Source organism: Neomonachus schauinslandi, chromosome 2 (assembly GCF_002201575.2).
Source record: "Neomonachus schauinslandi chromosome 2, ASM220157v2, whole genome shotgun sequence".
Lineage (NCBI taxonomy): Eukaryota > Metazoa > Chordata > Mammalia > Carnivora > Phocidae > Neomonachus > Neomonachus schauinslandi.
Genome location: NC_058404.1, coordinates 148,647,004 through 148,667,367, shown reverse-complemented (window position 1 = coordinate 148,667,367; position 20,364 = coordinate 148,647,004). Strand labels below are relative to the sequence as shown.

The 20,364-nt window shown below is 35.7% G+C and overlaps 1 protein-coding gene across 1 annotated transcript in view; it reads right to left on the bottom strand.

The window, feature by feature from the left end:
* Positions 1–19,321, bottom strand: part of LOC110591359 (transmembrane protease serine 11B-like) — a 35,378-nt gene extending 16,057 nt beyond the window's left edge. Inside the window, 9 exon segments of the mRNA XM_021702273.1 lie at positions 4,320–4,494; positions 5,304–5,342; positions 6,993–7,153; positions 7,956–8,023; positions 8,104–8,219; positions 14,959–15,077; positions 16,654–16,798; positions 18,234–18,345; positions 19,271–19,321. Coding sequence (XP_021557948.1) covers positions 4,320–4,494; positions 5,304–5,342; positions 6,993–7,153; positions 7,956–8,023; positions 8,104–8,219; positions 14,959–15,077; positions 16,654–16,798; positions 18,234–18,345; positions 19,271–19,321 — 986 coding nt within the window.
* Between the last annotated feature and the right edge of the window lie 1,043 nt (positions 19,322–20,364).

Genomic DNA, 20,364 nt, shown 5'->3' with positions numbered 1-20,364 from the left:
ATATATATATTTTAAATTCTACTACAGCATTACTCATTTGAATTGTGCTTAGTCTAAAAATTCTTCCTGGAACTGTGTACATACTTTTGTAAAAATGGATTTACACTATATGTAATTAATTGAATTTAAATAAAATATTGAAGTGCTAAAAATGAATAAAAATAAAAAATATGAAATAAAATAAATTTTTAAATGAACAAAATAAATAAAAAATAAATTAAAATGAAGTGTTAAACCATGTTAATATATTACCTACTTAAAAATACATTTGCATTTAAAAAAATAGATATGCTATCATGCCCGGAAAAAAAAAAGAAATGGATTTACAGGTGGAGATAAGTTTTAGTGTAAGAAATATCAGTTCTCTTTTGGCAATTGTTTATAGGAAATGGAACTAATTAATTTAGTCAAGAGTTGTTTTACTAAATGAATATGGATTAAGTTTTTGGGTGACATCAAATTCTTATAAAAACAAAAAGTCAGGAGGTCACTAAGATATTTTGGATACAAATATCTAGATTCTTGGCACCATCTTTCTTATCTTTAACCATCTATTCACTCCATTCATTCATTTAATATATATTTGTTGTAAACTTCCTGAGATTTACGTATTGTGCCTAGTAGTGAAAATACAACAAGGAATAAAATAAAGTCCTTGCCATCACAGAGCTTACACTTTAATGAGAAAAACAGGCAAACACTCAAGAAAATAGTAAATGCATAATTTGATATGAAATATGTCATAAAAAAATGAAGCAGAGTAATTGGGTAGAGAGTGGTGTGTGTGTTGGGAGGGCAGATGGTGGCTATCTTTAGGGTGGTCAGGAAAGGCCTCTCAGAGGAGGAGGCTGTTGAACAGAGAACTGGATTATAATATTAATTAGCATGACTCATCTTCCTAAAACACATATTCATGACATTTCTCTATTTAAAAATCTTCAAAAGTTTCAATTGCTTTCAGAATAAAATATAAACTTCTCTGGTTGATATTCAAGGCTCTTTAGAATGTCATCTCTTTTTATTTATGTTGTTCCATGGTAGTTGGTTAAACAAAGGGCATGATATAATCTGAGCTTCAGCTTTCTTATAGGTAAAAATGCAATCTAATGGTGTCATACTTGTAAGGTGTTATATCAGCTGAGGTCATGTATACCAAGTGCTTGGCACAATATTCAGGACAGTGTATTATCTTAACGATGTCTTTGTCTAAAGTATGACTTTAGTTGAGCCATTTCTCACAGTTCCATTCCTTGAACGGCAAGTGTTTTCCTACATCCATGCTTTTATTCATGCTGTTTAATACTCTCAGGATTGTCATTTCTACCCATTCAATGTTTATTCATGCTTCATAGTCCAACTTAATTGCCACTTCCTTCATGAAGCTTTCCCTATAAGGCATTATTCTCTTTGATCTCTTTTTTCTGGTTTTTAATATTTACTGTCATTAGTACTTTTATAAATTATAAAATTAGTAATTTTAGATTTAATTATCTGCTATGTTGTATTGATTTTCTATTTAAATATGTCCTGTGGATGGTAAGATTTGGTAAGCAGGTGGGGAAATGGGCTCCCTCATGTTGATGGTAGGAGTTAGAATTGAGGCAGAAACTTTAAAGGGAGCATTTATTTAATTTTACACCTATATCTCCTGTAATCAACAGTTTCACTCCTAGGTATCCACCTAGATTTCTATCCTGGCATAGGTAATCCAACAGGAATATATGAGGATGTTTATTACAAAGTTTGCAATAGCAAAAAGAATGGAAACAAATTATTAATTGGTAGTGGATTGGTTAAATAAACTATGGCATATCAATATTCTGGGATGTTATTTAGGTGTTAAACGAGATTATAGTAAATATGGTGGATTGACTTACTCATACTTCATTCTAAGGTCCCTTTTTCTGCTGAAGAGATTGGAAAATTGGAAAACTAAAAATGACATCTCCCACACTCCTTTGCTGTTAGAATTCTGGCTGCAGTTTAGGTTCTGCCAGCTAGATGCACTCTGGAAAACAGTGTGGAGGTTCCTCAAGAAGTTAAAAATAGAGCTATCCTATGAACCATCAATTGAACTACTAGGTATTTACCCCAAAGATACAAATGTAGTGATCCAAAGGGGTATGTGCACCCCACTGTTCATAGCAGCAATGTCCGCAATAGCCAAACTGCAGAAGGAGCCGAGATGCCCTTCAACAGATGAATGGATAAAGAATGTGGTCCATATATACAATGGAATATTACTCAGCCATCAGAAAGGATGAATACCCAACTTTTACATCAACATGGATGGGACTGGAGGAGATTATGCTAGGTGAAATAAGTCAATCAGAGAAAGATAATTATATGGTTTCACTCAAGTATGGAACATAAGGAATAGTGCAAAGGACAACAGGGGAAGGGAGGGAAAATGGAAGGGGAAGAAATCAGAGAGGGAGACAAACCATATGAGATTCTTGACTCCAGAAAACAAACTGAGGGTTGCTGGAGGGGAGGTGGGGAGGGGATGGGGTAACTGGGTGATGGGCATTAAGGAGGGCATGAGATGTAATGAGCACTGGGTGTTATATACAACTAATGAATCACTGAACATTATATCAAAAACTAATGATGTAAAAGAAAAAAAAGAAACAGAAGAGAAAAGCATGTCAGAAGCCTTCTAAAGCATCTTGTGGATTTATGCTGGTAAAAGTTCATGGATATATGATGTTTCCTGTAGCAGCATTTCACTGTCCATTCTTCAGCTTTCTGGAAGCCAAGAAACAATTTTAGGGTAGGCAGAGACCAGACCAGCTTGTGGGTGTCAGGAGGCTGCAGCAATGTCATCAGTACTTGTGCTTTCTTTTCTTTTCCTTCCTTCCTTCCTTCCTTCCTTCCTTCCTTCCTTCCTTCCTTCCTTCCTTCCTTCCTTTTATTTGTATATTACTTAATGAGTTTAATGAGTTGGTATAAGGCAAGCACAATGTATCTGCCATCTCTGTTAAGAAATGGAATTTTGTCTGCCACACCAAAAGCTCCCCCAGTACCCTATCACAGCCTTAACCTCCCACCCTCCCCCAAAAGTAACCTCTACCCTGATATTTTCTTTCTTTTTTTTTAATTGAAGTATAATTAACATACAGTGTTATATTAGTTTCAGGTGTGTAATACAGTGATTAAACAATTCTACACATTACTCAGTGCTCACCAAGATAAGTGTACTCTTGATCCCCTTTATCTATTTCACCCTTTCCCCACCTACCTCCCCTCTTGCAACTGCCAGGTTGTTCTCTGAACTTAAGAATCTTTTTTTGTTTGTTTGCTTTGTTTCTTAAATTCCACATACGAGTGAAATTGTATGGTATTTGTCTTTCTCTGACTGACTTATTTCACTTAGTATAATACTCTCTAGCTCCATCTATGTTGTTGCAAATGGCAAGATCTCATTCTTTTTTGTGGTTAATATTCCATTATATCTTTTTTATCTTATCTTCTTTATCTATTCATCTATGGATGGACACTTGGGTTGCTTCCATATCTTGGCTATTGTAAATAATGCTGCAATAAACACAGGGGTTCATATACCTTTTTGAATTAGTGTTTTTGTATTCTTTAGGTAAATACCCAGTAGTGGTCTTACTGGATCATATGATAATTCTATTTTCAAATTTTATAGGAACTTCCATACTGGTTTCCACAATCGATGCACCAAATTGCATTCCCACCAGCAGTGCATGAGAGTGCCTTTTTCTCCACATCCTCACCAACACTTGTTATTTCTTTTTTTTTTTAAGATTTTATTTATTTATTTGACAGAGAAAAAGATAGTGAGAGCAAGAACACAAGCAGGGGGTAGTGGGAGAAGGAGAAGCAGGCTTCCCTCCGAGCAGGGAGCCCGATGCGGGGCTCGATCCCAGGACCCTGTATTTGGAAAATGTGAATTACTTCTATTCACCTTTTCCTCTTTGACAAATTTATTTTTTTTTTAAGATTTATTTATTAATTTTAGTGAGAGGGAGAGGGTGAATGTGCACAAACATGGTGGGGGGGGGCAGAGGGAGAGGGAGAGAGAAATTTAAGCAGACTCCGTGCTGAGCTCCATCCCACCCTGAGACCACAACCTGAGCAGAAACCAAGAGTAGGATGCTCAACCAACTGTGCCACCCAGGTGCCGTTCCTCTTTGACAAATTTAAATGCTTCTGCTGCCCTTCAGTTATGCAGGTAATTATAAATTTCATTTGACCTTGGTGAATGTTCACACATTTAGGTCAATCCCCACAGATGACCCAAAATAGGCCTGCACCCAGAATCCTACAGTTAGTCAGACTTTCACACTTACTCAGCAAAGCAGTGAGTTGCAGATAATAGCCATCGGCTGCTGATCAGAGATGCCCCACAATAGTGTTGACCTTTCCATTGCATGCTGGCTTGCCATGGCCATGCACCCACCAGGGCATTCTTCCCATTCACAATTTGGTTGCCTGGTATGATACTGTTGGCCGATCTTCCACAACCTGAAGAAAGGATTTTTTTATATAAGAGCAGCTATCTTTGATGATGCTTTATAAGAAATACATCTTAAAACATTACTTGAAACCCTTCAGTGATTGTCCAGCAGCTACTAAGCAACGCTGTGTCTTTCCTGGAATGTACTGTGATCATGGTACCCGACTCCATCTTGGTTTGGGTGACTTACTTATCTTATTTTTCACTCTCGATCATCTTTCAACTTTTATTTTATCTATTTGTTATAATTCTCATCTCTCCAAGTAGATTGCAAATTCCTTGAAGGTGGAGACTTTACTTCATTATGTCTGTATCTTGCACAGAATATGAAATGCTATCTCTAAAGCCCCATGTGGATAATAAATACACCATAAGTGTCCATTGAGTGAATGAATGCATGGATATATCTTATGTGCAACATGATACTCTAAAGAAAATTCATTTAAAAGATACAGAACTATTTTTTATCTTATAATAAATGTATTTGATATAGCCTACTTTTATATTTTCTTATTATCTTAAGTTGTCTTTTTTCCCCTTCAATCTTTTTTTAACTTACTCAGTGTGATATTTTTCACTCATGATTCCATTCTTTGAGATCAGTTTTCATTTCATCCTTTGGACAACTCCTTACAAATGTTAAAATTCATAGGCCAGTGTTTTTCAAAAAGAAATTCCAGATATATATCTGGTATATCTAATAATTTTGAAAGACTACTTAATGGATTTCCAAATGATATATTTCAAGACACTTTTTAGACTAATGATAGGGAAATATTTGTGAATGTGTTAAATTTATCATAGTTTCTAAAATTACAGTTGTTGGTAAGTATTTCAACATTAGCCTTGCTGATTTCTGAAATTAAAAAAAAAACATAAAATTAATAAAATATCATCAAGCAATTATCTTCAATCCAGGAACGTACATGCTAACTTTCCTAGCCCAATTACACCCAACATTTAATTATTCAGACTGGTTCACATATCAGTTATCAGCCCCTCTCCCTCCTACTTATTATACTTTGACCATCTCTCCACATCTCTACCAGGTAGTATAGGAAAGGGGAAAAAGAAATAAAAAACAAAGCTCTCAATTTTGTGATAGTTGCAGTAAAATATTTACTGAGGTGAGAAGCTGACATTCTCACTAAAAGAGGGACTGGGCATTAATTATCTTTGGATTTCTTTCCTTATGATAATTCTCATCTCTCTGAAATACTCAGAGTTATCTATAAAGAAAAAAATTCTAATTAAAATTTTATTTCATTGGGCCTATCTCTTTAGAGTCATCTCATTACTATGACTGAATTATGAAATTTTGTGAATTTAACTTAAATTCAAGTCTCTTTTCTATTGGGAAGAGACTTTATTCTTTATTTTTATTTTTATTATTATTACTATTTTTTAAAGATTCACCCATTTATTAGAGAGAGAGAGAAACCGTGCAAGCAGGGGGAAGGGCAGAGGGAGGGGGGAGGATCTCAAGCAAACTCCCCACTGAGCATGGAGCCCCATGCAGAGCTTGATCTCATGACCCTGAGACCATGACCTAAGTGAAACCAAGAGTCAGATGCTTAACCTACTGAGCCACACAGGTGTCCTTGGGAAGAGACTTTAGAAAGAAAGAGAAAGAGTAGGGAACTACAAGAAGACCCACCAACAAGTGCTGACTAAACCCCTAAGACATAGAGGGGCAGCCTTCTTTCCCTACAGCTACCCACAGAGTAATTGTATTGTTCTTTTGAGGAGCTCTACCTCAAACTCACTTCTCATGAGTGGTCCATTGGTGACAGGTATTCTGAGGCAAAGGAGCTATAACTGACAGTTGTCAGCCTTGATAGCCTTCAAGGACACTAGGATCAACTCTCAGTCTGGAAGAACCACAAAACTGGGCTCTGAACTACATGCTTATCACCTAACAGGTCTTTTAATAATCCAAATGAGAGTTTCAAGACCTTTGCAGGATCTTCAAGATCTTTACAGACTTGACTTTCTGTACTGGGTCAAAATCCTATCATTTTCTTCCCTTGTTTTCTAGGAAATGATTCCAGACAATTTTCTTCTTTGTTAGTATCACTTCCATTCTTCCACAAGAAGCAGTGAGAACTCCGTATCCCCAACTTCCTTCTTACCCAGCAGTCTCCACACTGAGTGATCAACTAAGCCCTAAACCTGTTTTCTATAATGAGATCCTCACAAGAGTAGAGGGAAGGGAGGAATAATGCTTCAGTTAGGGTCCTTCACCCCCCTTTTCATACATAAACATGAAGCCTTCCAAGCTCAAGTGCATGCCCACACTTTAGCCCTCGTTCTTATCACTCTTCAAAGATTTTATGGCACTGCCCCTTTCATGCCAACTCATTGGTAGGAGTACCAGATGTTGAGAAGTATATTATTCTCCCAAAGCAAATTCCTGAAACTACTGGTTTACTTTTTTTCTAGTACTTTTTTTTCCAAGTAGTCCAGAAACCTATGTAATAGAAAATAATGGAAATAAGTGAAATACCTATGAGTCTCATGGAAATAGGGACTGCATTCCAGAATGCCATGTTGTCTTTCAGCATCTGATGTAAGATAACTTCAATTTCAGTCTTCATGTTATCCCTCTTTGCTGGAGGAAATTTGAATGTCAGCTGTAACTGTACACTTGAGCCATTGGGATCAGGACTAGAAACAACAGAAATGTTCTAGTGCTGTTTCTTGATTTTTATAGACGTTTTGTGAACACATTGAATTTCCTATATTTTATTGTATTTCCTTTACATGTATTAAAGAACAATACAGAGATATTATCTCAGTACATATGAAGTGCAAGGGTCTCTGGATTTTTTGTTTTGTTTTGGAAGTTCAGAATTCCCCAAAATGGATATTGGCAATTACCAAAATACAAGTATCTTCTCCCTTTATCACTCATCTCCTGTGCTCCATGATACCCTCCTCCCTGCATCCCTCCTGACCACCACCATACTCAAGCATACTTCAAAGACCTATTTAGACAAATGTTATCTTAAATGACACTAAAATTCGCTTTGCTTCACAGTCATTATAGTGGTAGTGATTACTAAAGACACCAAAAGATTATTTTAGGAAAGGTATGGACAGATGGGTATGGATGGGAGAAGAGAAGGCTAGTAAGTTAGTAGCAAAACAATCAGATGGGACTCTGTTTTTCACAGAGTTACAATTATCTTTCATCATAGTAGTCAGTTAGGACTGGCTGCTACCAACAACCTTATAATTCCTCTTCAAGTGTGGTGATTACAGATTTGTACAGAACAGTTTCTACTCTGAACAGAAATTTGTTAACTGTAATGACAATTTATGGATCTTTCTTTCTTTCCTTCTTTTTTCCCCTTCTTTCCTTCTCTCTCTCTTTCTATTTTTTCTATTGTTGTTATTTAAAACCATGGCTGATGTGACATATCATCTCTCTCCCTTTCCATAAGATTTGGATTGAATTTGTACTTACAGAATTTTGGTGACCTGAGAGTTGATATATTCTTTATATATACTAGAATTTTAAAAAGCATCGGACATCTGTCAAGAGAAAAAAACAAAGTAGCTACCATAACTGTTTCAATCAAATTCATTATGAAATTATTAAATCTTTGACTTACTTTAGTCTCTATATTTTTGCTCAGATCTGTGCTGGCTTGTGAAGCTCCATTTTCACAACTATCATTGTATGTAATTCCAGAAATATGAAAATCACCTTGGTAATAGAAAATCTTTCCTGTGAAACAAAGAAATACTCAAAGAATTTTAAAATAACAAGTAGCCTCAAGTCCCTCCATATCTTTCTCTCAAAATGAACATTTGACCCAGATTTTTAAGTAATCAGAGGGAGGGAGAAAGGAAGATGAAAGCAATGAAAGGTAGTGAATATCCACTCATTCTGGAAATGGCAACTACCCAGCATTCATGAAGTGATCCTCTTCCTTTCTTCATATGATAACAGATGTCACTGCCCCACTGAAGCCAAGTATATCCTCAGCATCCATCTCAAAACATTAATCCAGGCAGCCGCTAAAATCCACCTTAGTGTGCACTAGAGATGAAACCTCTTTTTCATATGTAATCTAAATTCTTAGCCTAGTGATTACCTAATTACTCTTTCTAAGCACTTCTGATACAGGAAACATTACAAACATTCCCCTTCACTTTCTGGATGATCTACATCCTCTTATAATTTTTCTTCTGCCTCATTGCCTATCAGCCTGCTTGGTACTTCTTGTAGTAATTCCTTGAGGAATGCCCAACTGCCTTTTCACTTCCCTCCAGCACGTGGTGTCTGGTGTTTGGTGAGCATCACAAGGTCTCACATTCCCCATTTCTTCCTGTCCCCAAATGTAAACTGCTTTGTCTAATATACTAGGCCACTGTAATTTAAAACAAGACAAGCTTAGAGGTAGTTCCATCCACGTCATTGCAAATGGCTAATTCCTATTTTTAAAAGTACATGCATGATGTGGAAGAACTACAGGGTATTATGCTAAGTGAAATAAGTCAATCAGAGAAAGACAATTATCATATGATCTCACTCTTACATGGAATTTAAGAAACAAAACAGAGGATCTTAGGGGAAGAGAGTAAAAAATAAAACAAGATGAAACCAGAGAGGGAGACAAACCATAAGAGACTCTAATCATAGGAAACAAACTGAGGGTTGCTGGAGGGGAGGGGGGTGGAAGAATGGGGTAACTGGGTGATGGCCATTAAGGAGGGCAGGTGATGTAATGAGCACTGGGTATTATATAAGACTGATTAATTACAGCCCTGTACCTCTGAAACCAATAACATATTATATGTTAATTAAATGAATTAAAATAAAAATTAAAAAAATAAAATAAATAAAAATAGGAACTAATATGAAATAGTACCCTGTTTTGGTTAAGCAATTAGCCATTCATATATTTTGAGAACAATTGTGCTTTTGATTCATCTTAAAAAGTACCACAGAGCCTCTAAGGAATGCTAGTAATAGACTGAAAAATGTGATCTCTGAGCTAAAATAATTCATTATCCTGGAAGTCAGGAATATCATTTCAATCTAAAATAAAAACTAGTTTCCTATCTTCCAATGGTCTCCTATATTTTTCCTTATGGCAACTGGTATATATGAAAAGCAAATGCTAGGTTCTATCTAATAAGTTTCCTAAGGTCATTCTGAAAGAATAATGCATATGAGGTTAGAGGAAGTAGTTTAAACGCTGCCACCAATTGGCTATGCCATGTTGGTATATCACTTTAGCCTTCTGCAATTTTTTTCACTAATCACAAAGACTAAATTGCAAAAATAAAGATCTTCTTTCTTATCATTTCATGTTTTTGATCTGTGAAGTCTATCATCAAATAGAAGAGCAAACAACTAGAATCTGCTAATTTTGTGTTACATCTAGTATGCTGAACTTGGGTATATATAGGTAGGCAGATTTTTTTTTTTAGGAAACTATCTTATTTTATTTTTTATGCAGATTTTATTTATTTATTTGAGAGAGAGGGAGAGTGTGAGAGAGAGAACACAAGCAAGAGGGAGAGGCAGAGGGACAGGGAGAAGCAGGGACTTGATCCTAGGACCCTGGGATCAGGACCTGCGCTAACGGCAGACCCTTAACTATCTGAACCACCCACGCATTCCAGGTAGGCAGATTAATTTGTCAAAAGTAATATCTGTCATGTCCATATTTAAAGAAACCATGATGTTTAGATATCTGACTCTAGTTATATTACTGGAAAATTAGATTGATTTGAGGTGCGATTTTTAAGTTTATTTTCCCTTGATTATTTTTATGAACTGAATTGTCCCCTTAGAATTCATATATTAAAGCCCAAACCCCTATGTGACTATATTTAGAGACATGGCCTTTAACAAGGTAATTAAGGTTAAATCAGATCATAAATCAGGTCATAGAATTAAATCAGAAACCAATAGGACTGGTAGCCTTATAGGAAGAGACATAAGAGACTGAGGCTTCCTTCTCTCTCCCATAAATTATACCCCTCCAACCCCATATGTCACAGAAAAAAAGGCCATGTGAGGCTATAGTGACCCTGCTGGCATGCTGATCTTGGACTTCCAGCCTCCAAAACTGTGAGAAAATAAATATTTGTTGTTTAAGACACCTAGTGTGTGGTATTCTGTTATGGCAGCTTGAGCTGAATAATACAATTATTTAGATAAATTGAATGGGAATCTATCTGTACCCTACACTGTGGTCTTTAAAATCATAATCAGTTTTACAGACATAGCAGTGATCAGTATTTACACAGTAATCTGTCCACATCCCAAAGTTTATAATAAAATCTATCTTAAGATAGAAATATATTTTATTACCTCATAAAACAATGCTTTAGACCCAAGGATTGCAACACCATCTATGTATTAGAATAACTACAGAGCTTCTAAAAGGCATACATGGGCGGGTCTTACCCCAGTTCCACTGAAACAGAAAACCTAAGGGATGACACTTCTTTAGAAGAGTTCCACAGGTGATTCTGAGAGAAAGCAAGGGTTTAGCTCTACTAGATAAACTATCTGAAGGATTTTGCAATTGTTTGTAAATGTCTGTGTAAGCTTTTGGAAATAGTTTTGTTAAATAAAATAGTTAAGAAAGAGCTGAACCAGTCATTCTAGAATAATGATCCTTGTGGAATATTTATCTCTGAGTTAATCCAAGAAGTAGAAACTCAAAAATAATGTCTTAAAAACAATAGATATATTCAGACAGAGAAACTAATTTCATACCACTTGAATGAGAGATTACTCTAGGTGTCATCCAACTCAAGTTGCCCTTAGTATTATTAACAAAGACTGATTTCATTCCTAAGTCAGAATCCTAGAGCAAACCCATCTTTCAGGCTGACTCCAGACGACCTTTACAACAGAGTTTTGAGTGCATATTTTTACTTCACAAGGAGCCCAGTTCAAATAACTTAATTTCAGGTAATATAAGCCCACCTAGCCTTGTATTTGAAATTGTACGTGGTTGACCATGTAGAGAAAGTCAAGGGCAAATTTTCATCCCACACATGTCCTGCTTGAGCGAGGATGTCTGCAGTTCTCCCTTTTGTACCACTCCAGTCCATGAATGCATTGTTTATCCAGAAGAAGGGACCTATTAAAATACAAATTATATTTTGGAAGGATAGCTAATTAAGCTACTGGGCTTCTTCACGATGCTTGATTTGGTAAACTTGGAGCAAATTTCCTTAAAGAGAAATTATGTAGTGGATGTTATTTTTTAATGAGTAGAATCAAACAGACGACAGAAGGATCCAGACTACAGAGAGTTCAGGGACAGACATGGCAGGCAAGAGACTGGACTGTAAGCATATATTACCCTTCTGAAGGAAAAGTTTTGAAATTTGAGACCAAGATGGTTAGAGAAAACATAGGACACTTGGGTGGCTCAGTTGGTTAAGTGCCTAACTCTTGGTTTTAGCTCAGGTCATGATCTCATGGGTGGTGAGATGAAGCCCTACTTAAGGCTCTGTGTTCGGCGGGGAGTCTTCTTGAAGATTCTCTCCCTCTGTCCCTCCCCCTACTTGCTCTCTGTCTCAAATAAATAAATCTTTAAAAAAAAAAAAGATGGTTAGAGAAAACAAAGGAGAGGCCAGGTTGAAGGAAAAGCTAGAATTGTCACAGTATTAGGAAAATCATCCTACACTTCATTATTGTATAGAGTAATATATTTCAGAGGAATAAAACAGAAAAACTTATGATAAAGTAGAATAATACACTTGAATGTTAAGGTCTGGGTTTATGCTCATCTATGACACTGAGGGCTGTAAATTGTGTAGGACTGTTGAATCACAGACCTGTACCTCTGAAACAAATAATACATTATATGTTAAAAAAAAGAAGAAGATAGTAGGAAGGGAAAAATGAAGGGGGGGAATAGGAGGGGGAGATGAACCATGAGAGACTATGGACTCTTGAGAAACAAACTGAGAGTTCTAGATGGGAGGGGGGTGGGGGGATGGGTTAACCTGGTGATGGGTATTAAAGAGAGCACGTAGTAAATGGAGCACTGGGTGTTACATGCAAACAATGAATCATGGAACACTAAATCAAAAACCTAATGATGTAATGTATGGGGATTAACATAATATAATAAAATAAAATTTTTTAAAAATGTAAAAAAAAAGCCTATAATAATAAGCACTTGACTTTTCTCAATCTTGATTTTTTGCATGTGAAAACAAAGACAGTAGTAGAACCTACCCTCTCTAGCTCAAAGGATTATTGTGAGGATCAAGTGGAATAATGGAAGTCAAATTTCTTTGAAAACACTAAATAGCTACACAAATTTAAGGTTTTATTTTCCTGAAAGGTAAAAAAATTGGAAAACCAAGCTTTCTGAAAATAGTGTTAACAAAAATTTTAAAAATAAGATCAAATTTATATAAACATACAGTCACTTCTACTATCTACTATTACATGAGACATTTGTGTGGATGAAAGACCTCAATGTGCGACAGGAATCCATCAAAATCCTCTTTGACCTTAGCTGCAGCAACTTCTTGCTAGACATGTCTTCAAAGGCAAGGGAAACAAAAGCAAATATGAACTATTGGGACCTCATCAAGAGAAAAAACTTTTGCATAGCAAAGGAAACAGTCAACAAAACTAAAAGACAACCTACGGAATGGGAGAAGATATTTGCAAATGTCTTATCGGATAAAGGGCTAATATCCAAAATCTATAAAGAATTTATCAAACTCAACACCCAAAACCCAGAAAATCCAGTCAAGAAATGGGCAGAAGGCATGAACAGACATTTCTCCAAAGAAGACATACAAATGGCCAACAGACACATGAAAAAATGCTCAACATCACTCAGCATCAGAGAAATACAAATCAAAATTACAATAAGATACCACCTCATAGTGGTCAGAATGGCTAAAATTAACAGCTCAGGAAACAACAGATGTTGGCAGATGCAGAGAAAGGGGAATCCTCTTACACTGTTAGTGGGAATGCAAACTGGTGCAGCCACTCTGGAAGAAAGTATGCAAGTTCTTCAAAAAGTTAAAAATAGAGCTACCCTACAACCCAGCAATTGTACCATTAGGTATTTATCCAAAGGATACAAACATAGTGATTTGTAGGGACACATGAACCCCAAAGTTTATAGCAGCAATGTGCACAATAGCCAAAATATGGAAAGAGACCAGATGTCCATCAACCAATGAATGCATAAAGAAGAGGTGGTATATATATGAGGGAATATTACTCAGTCATCCAAAAGAATGAAATCTTGCCATTTGCAATACATGGATGGAAGTAGAGGGTATTACCTTAAGAGAAATAAGTCAGTCAGAGAAAGACAAATATCAAAGATTTCACTCAAATGTGCAATTTAAAAAATAAAACAGATGAATATAGGGGAAGGAAAGAAAAAATAAGACAAAAACAGAGAGAGAGACGAAACATGAGTCTCTCTTTTTTTTTTAAGATTTTATTTATTTATTTGACAGAGAGAGACAGCGAGAGAGGGAACACAAGCAGGGGGAGTGGGAGAGGGAGAAGCAGGCTTCCCGCCGAGCAGGGAGCCCAATGCGGGGCTCGATCCCAGGACCCTGGGATCATGACCTGAGCCGAAGGCGCCCCTAAACATGAGTCTCTTAACTATAGGAAACAAACTGAGGGTTACTGGAGAGGAGGTGGGTGGGGGGATGGGATAACAGGGTGATAGGCATTAAGGAGAGCACTTGATGTAATGAGCACTGGGTGTTATATGCAACTGATGAATCAATCACTAAATTATCTCTGAAACTAATAATACACTGTATGTTAATTAAATTGAATTAAATTTTTAAGAAAAGATGAGACATTTGTGGATTACCCATTGCTATTTAGCAATTATATCTTAACAACCAGAATTGAGGGGCGCCTGGGTGGCTCAGTCGTTAAGCGTCTGCCTTTGGTTCAGGTCATGATCCCAAGGTCCTGGGACCAAGCCCCACATCGGGCTCCCTGCTCGGCAGGAGGTCTGCTTCTCCTCTCCTGGTCCCCCGCTTGTGTTCCCTCTCTGGCTGTCTCTCTCTCTCTGTCAAGTAAATAAAATCTTTAAAAAAAATAAACCAACCAGAATTGAGCCAGTCAGAGTAGGAGTTTCCAAATTTTTAGGTACATTTACTAAAAGATATAACAATTCAACTACTAACCTACTGCATAAGCTCCTTTATTGACAATGCATTTGGGCCTCAAAATATTGAACTTTTCAGTCTTGCCCATCCTCTCATTGTTGGTAATATAAGTTACAGAGTGGCTCAAGGAGGCATTTGATTCAAAAAAATTTATAAACTTTGGTATTAAATAATAGAAAATTGTTATGTTGAAATAACATAGTAAATAGATGAGAAAATTTCCATGAAGAAATTTAATATTCATGTTGTTTCTTATCAATATCTAAAAATAAAAGGAGATTTAGTAGTAGGGATGAAAGTGAAAAATAGACAATACTGACCAACTGCCAGAAAATGAACAAGGAGACCAACAGTTACTCCCAAGATGGTTGTCACTCCAAGAAAAATAAGGATCACCATCCATACTGGCCAAGATCTTCTCTGGGAGGATATGCCATACCTATGAAAGGAAAAAAAAAATGGATCAAATCAGATGATAGACATTCTAAATGTACCTGGCTCTCCTTCAACTCATTCAACGTAATTTATAATTTGTGATTAGGTCCCTATGTTAGCATGAAACATAGAAGCCTTAAACATCTCAAAGAGGATAGACCCTAATGCTCATTCATTAAACAAATCATATTTAAGTGCTGTGTTAGCTTCTGGAAATATAGCAGTGAGCAAGATTCACATGGTTTCTCTGAAGAGAAATCGATTTGCTCTTTTTATTTATCTAAAGCAGGTTACAAAACACTAGTTGTGGTCTAATTGTATTTTTGACTATAGTCATATCATGTACATGGACATATATAGATTTATAAACAAATATATAATATTAACGATTTATAAGTTTTAATTAAATGTGGAAGGAAATATCATGATACCAACTGCAGTTATCCCATGTTATGAGATTATAGGTAGATTTTTTTCTTTTTTGTTTACTTTTTTCTTAACTATATTTTCTGATGTTTCTACTATAAACGTGGATTATTTGTATCACATAAATTAAGAGACAAGTAAGTTTCATCGTCAAAGCCAATCAATTAGATGACAAATAATCAGAAAATATAGTGACTTGGCATCATCCAAATGGAGTGGTCTAGGGTTACAATTAGGTCTTATGGCTACCCTCAGTCTAATCTATATATATAAAATTTGGACACTAGTTATCTATCCTGCATATTTTGAAGGACATGATGTCATGAGATTGCTGATTTCGAGGAAGAGCTATAACAAACACACAAAATTCTGATTTCAGGGGCGCCTGGGTGGCTCAGTCAGTTAAGCGGCTGCCTTAGGTTCAGGTCATGATACCAGAGTCCTGGGAACAAGCCCCACATTGGGCTCTCTGCTCAGTGGGGAGCCTGTTTCTCCTGCTCCCTCTACCCCTCCTCCCCTGCTCATGCTCGTTCTCTCTCTCTCTCTCTCTCAAACAAATAAATAAAATCTTAAAAAAAAATCTGATTTCAAATTTAAAAATAGCCTTAGCTGTTTCTTCAATCTTCCATATTCTGCATCATCCTAAACAGAACTTGTAAAACAGAGGAGTTTGTAATCAGGGGATATATTTGGCACATTAGATATTCCGTATGAATATGAGAATCTTTTCATTTTGATCCCTCTAAGACCAATTTATTTTTAGGCAGAGAAGTTCCTTTAAAAAACAAATATTACCTTATGACACAACTATGTAACTCCACCCAGTCTTATTCGCTCTCTGCTCTGTTCTCTATTCTTAATCCTACCTCTTTATACCACTTTGATGACTTGTTAATCAGTGTTTCCCAGAACCAAAATTATTTGTCAAAGCTCTTCAAAGAAAGTCCTTATTTCAGATGCATTCCATGTATGCTTCCATACTGGAATCCTGCTGTTTAATCTCATCCTCAGAGCAAAAATCTATTCAGGTATTGTGTTTCTTACACTAGGTGAATGACACTTTAAAAGGAGTATGCAATTAAGGTAATTAATAGCTATTTAGAACCTTATGACTATCTGATAATAAGTCTCTTCTAATAACTAGAAATGTTTACTGTGATATTGAGGTCTCAAATTTTTTTGGATTAGCCAGTTGTAACTTAGTCTGGTAGCTTAGTCTTTCTGAGACATGCAAATTAATTTGAGGGACTTTAACATTATGTAGCCTGAATAGTGACTCTAAAGTAGCTGAAATGGTTTCTATACAAGTAATCAACACATTACAGTTTATAAAATATATTTCACTGAAAGTTCCTTTTAGAAGCTCTGGGAAGTGCTAGAGAATACATTTTGTTGACTATAGCACTGATGGTTTTTTTCCCTTCATTATGGATTTCTTCCTATCATAAACAATTAAGGAGATACTTTTATATCTAAAACATCACAGTGGTTTATATTTTATTCACCCCTTCCTCTAGTAAATGTGATGCATGGACTCGAGGAATTGATTATATTTTTGAATAATAGCTGAAATTATTTAAATGATGTTCTAAATATTTAAAAAGTTCCATTCCTGAAACAATTTACTTTCTCATTTACCAAATTAATTTTGGCCTTTTTAAAAAAAAAGAAACAGAAATCTGCATTCCAGAATGAACTCATTTAACAAAGAAAACAGGTTAAAAATTAATCTTCAATGAATTTAATCAACTCCATATATTTAATTAAACTATAACTGCCTCATTTTTGTATTGAATCTAATTCAAGTAAGGTCTTACCACTATTCTGGCATAATCAAACATTCCCCTTAATCAAATTACAATAATAATGTCAATAAAAATAATGGTAACTGCATGATTCACAATTTTAAAGCATCAATCTCACTATAATTTATCCCCACAGTCCATACCAGGTATTATTTCCTAGATTAGATTTTCTTATAACCACCTTCTGATATTGCATTAGCAGTTAACCTACAAAGCATTACAATAATTGTAATTTTCATTTATTAGAATTTAATTTACAGACCATTTGAATTAGATGCACCTGAATTCTGTTAGACAGTGAAGAGTATTAAAGCTAGATTCCAGTGCAAAATTCCCCAAATTTTATAAAGAAAACCCTTTTTTTTTCCATAGAAGACTTTAAGTCATTAGGGAAAGAGTCGTGAATAAGGAACAGAGAAATTAATGATCAGATGGGTTGAATGGCTTCCACTTTTAACTTTCCCCTGGAATTCTGGAAAAGCAGAGAGCCTACAGAGGGAATTCATTTGAACATCTATGAAGTTTTGAGGACCCTCTGCAGTCTGCCAGCTGCCAATTCAGGACCTGGATTATAAGGACATTATTCCAAAAATCTATAATGGAATTTATATTTTTATTTTCAAGAAAATATTTTCATATTAGAAAATATTATTTCAATTACATTGCTAGAGAACAAAAATGGTAGTGTTCTTATAAAAAAAAAGTAAGCAAAATTTTGTTGGAATTGGATTCTTTTTTTCCAACTGCCGGAGACTTTCCCAGAGACTTTTCAGAGCCTTTGGACCTCAGATACAATAGCATGTTTTTTAGCAGTGTACAGAAATAAAAATATAAATTATAGAAAGCAAGCAGTTAACAAAAAGCTAGAAGATATTCTAAGAACTTGCTAGGTTTTGTAGACTTAATTTCCCAAATAAAATCCCATTTACCTGTACATAATATTCTGATTGCTGTGGTGTTGTCAGGGACAATGATGGTGATGATGATGATGGTGGTGGTGACAATGATAGAGATAATTAAAATAAGGGCCTTCTGGTGTAGCTTTTAAGGAGATCAGTATTTCCCTGGTTTATGTGCTACATCCAGTGTTGATTGGTTTGTTTTTACGGGCTGGGTGAAATGTAGAGAACAAATATAATGAAACTTGTCTGACTAGTATTAATGACTACCATATTTCTATGGTTTCAATATAGGAGTCATCAAGGGAACCATAAACTTCCTTGACTTGGCTATTTTAAAAAAAATAATAGTCTACTCCTAGATTGGTCACCTAGAAGGTATACCCAGGAAACAGTTTTGTGGTAAACTGAGATAATCCTAACTTTGTGTTTAACCAGTTCCATTATACTGGCTTCTTCTTCCTCAGTTGACATCAGCTATAGGCAGAAGTTTCTGACAAATGGTTTTTCACAAGGTATCAATTTTAATATAACTAATATTGCCATCATTCTGATGTAAATAAAATTGTATTTCATTGTGATTTACATTTAAATTTCCCTAATTACCAGTGAGAATAATTATCATTCTGATTCTAGGTTTCCTCTTCTGAGAATTCTGTTCATATATCTAGCTTATTTTTTTCTATTAGGTTATTTATCTTTTTTTCTTACGGATATATGTGAGTTTTCTATATATACTGGATATTGCAATGCTGACTATGAAATCAGCAACTCTTTTTTTGGATCCATAACAGAGGGGAGAACACAGAGCAAACAACTGCCCCAAATACTGGAGAAATAGACAAGAGAATACAGTTAATACAGTGAGTCAAGACTCACTGTATTCTTAAGTCTTAACTGAGTCAAGACTCAAGAACAGAAACCATCAGAGCAGAGCCAGTGTCAGGAAAGGAAAACCTAAAGTGTTATTGATAAACTGCTGGAGATTTGGTACGGATAACTCTGAGAGTTAAAAACTCCAGAGGGACCCAGTCATAGGGGGAAGCCCAAAGTATTGTGAGACTTACCTCCAGAAATTCAACCAGATTCCCACAGTAAATATTGAAGGAAAAGTCCATTTGGGTTTCTGGCAGGGAGACAGAAAAGGGAACATTTTGAAATATTCCAGAGCACTCTCTTCTCTTAACAAGGCCTGCCCTTGGAGACAACTAGTTAATCAAAGCCTAACATACTGGGGTATTAACAGAACCTAACTGACCTGGGAAAGGGAAATACCCAACCTCAGGTCATTCTTCCATCCTGAGAACATGGGGTAAAAAAACTGAGAAACACTTGTGAAGTTCATAGTCTAGAGGCATAGACTCACTAAAAGAGTAGACTTAATCATCAGACTATAGAACACTCTTTCTCCCTACACCTTACCACCACGTTACTAAAGGCCTGTTTATAGTAGTTCTGTTTACCTGGTACATCATGCCCAGCTATCAGGGACAATTTGCAAGACATACCAAAGGGCAAAAAACAAAAGAAAAAAAAACCCCTCAATTTGGAGAGACAGAGCAAGCATCAGAACCAGACATGGCAGGGATGTTGGAATTATTACACCAGGAATTTAAAACAACTATGATTGATATGCTGACAACTTTAATGGATAAAGTAGACAGCATGCAAGAATAGATGGGAAATGTAAGTAGAGAGATGGAAATCCTACAAAAGAACCAAAATGCTAGAGATTTAAAAAAAAAACAAAAAAACCCTCAATAACACTGTAACAGAAATGAAGAATGTCTTTGAAGGGACATAACACTTAATGTGTATGTACCTAACTATAGTGTCAAACCACATGAGGCAAAAAGCGATAGAACTGCAAGGAGAAATAGATGAGTCTGTCACCATAGTTGGAGACATACATAGAGACACATCTGTATCAGAATTGGACAGATCCAGCAGGTGGAAAATCAGTAAGAACATAGTTGAATTTAACACCATCAATCATCTGAATATAATTGATATCTATAGACTACTTCATCCAACAATAGAATACAGATTCTTCTCAAGATCCATGGAATTTTCATCAAGAGAGACTACATTCTGGATCACAAAATACACTTTGACAAATTTAAAAGAATAGAAATCATACATTGTCAGCTCTCATGCCACA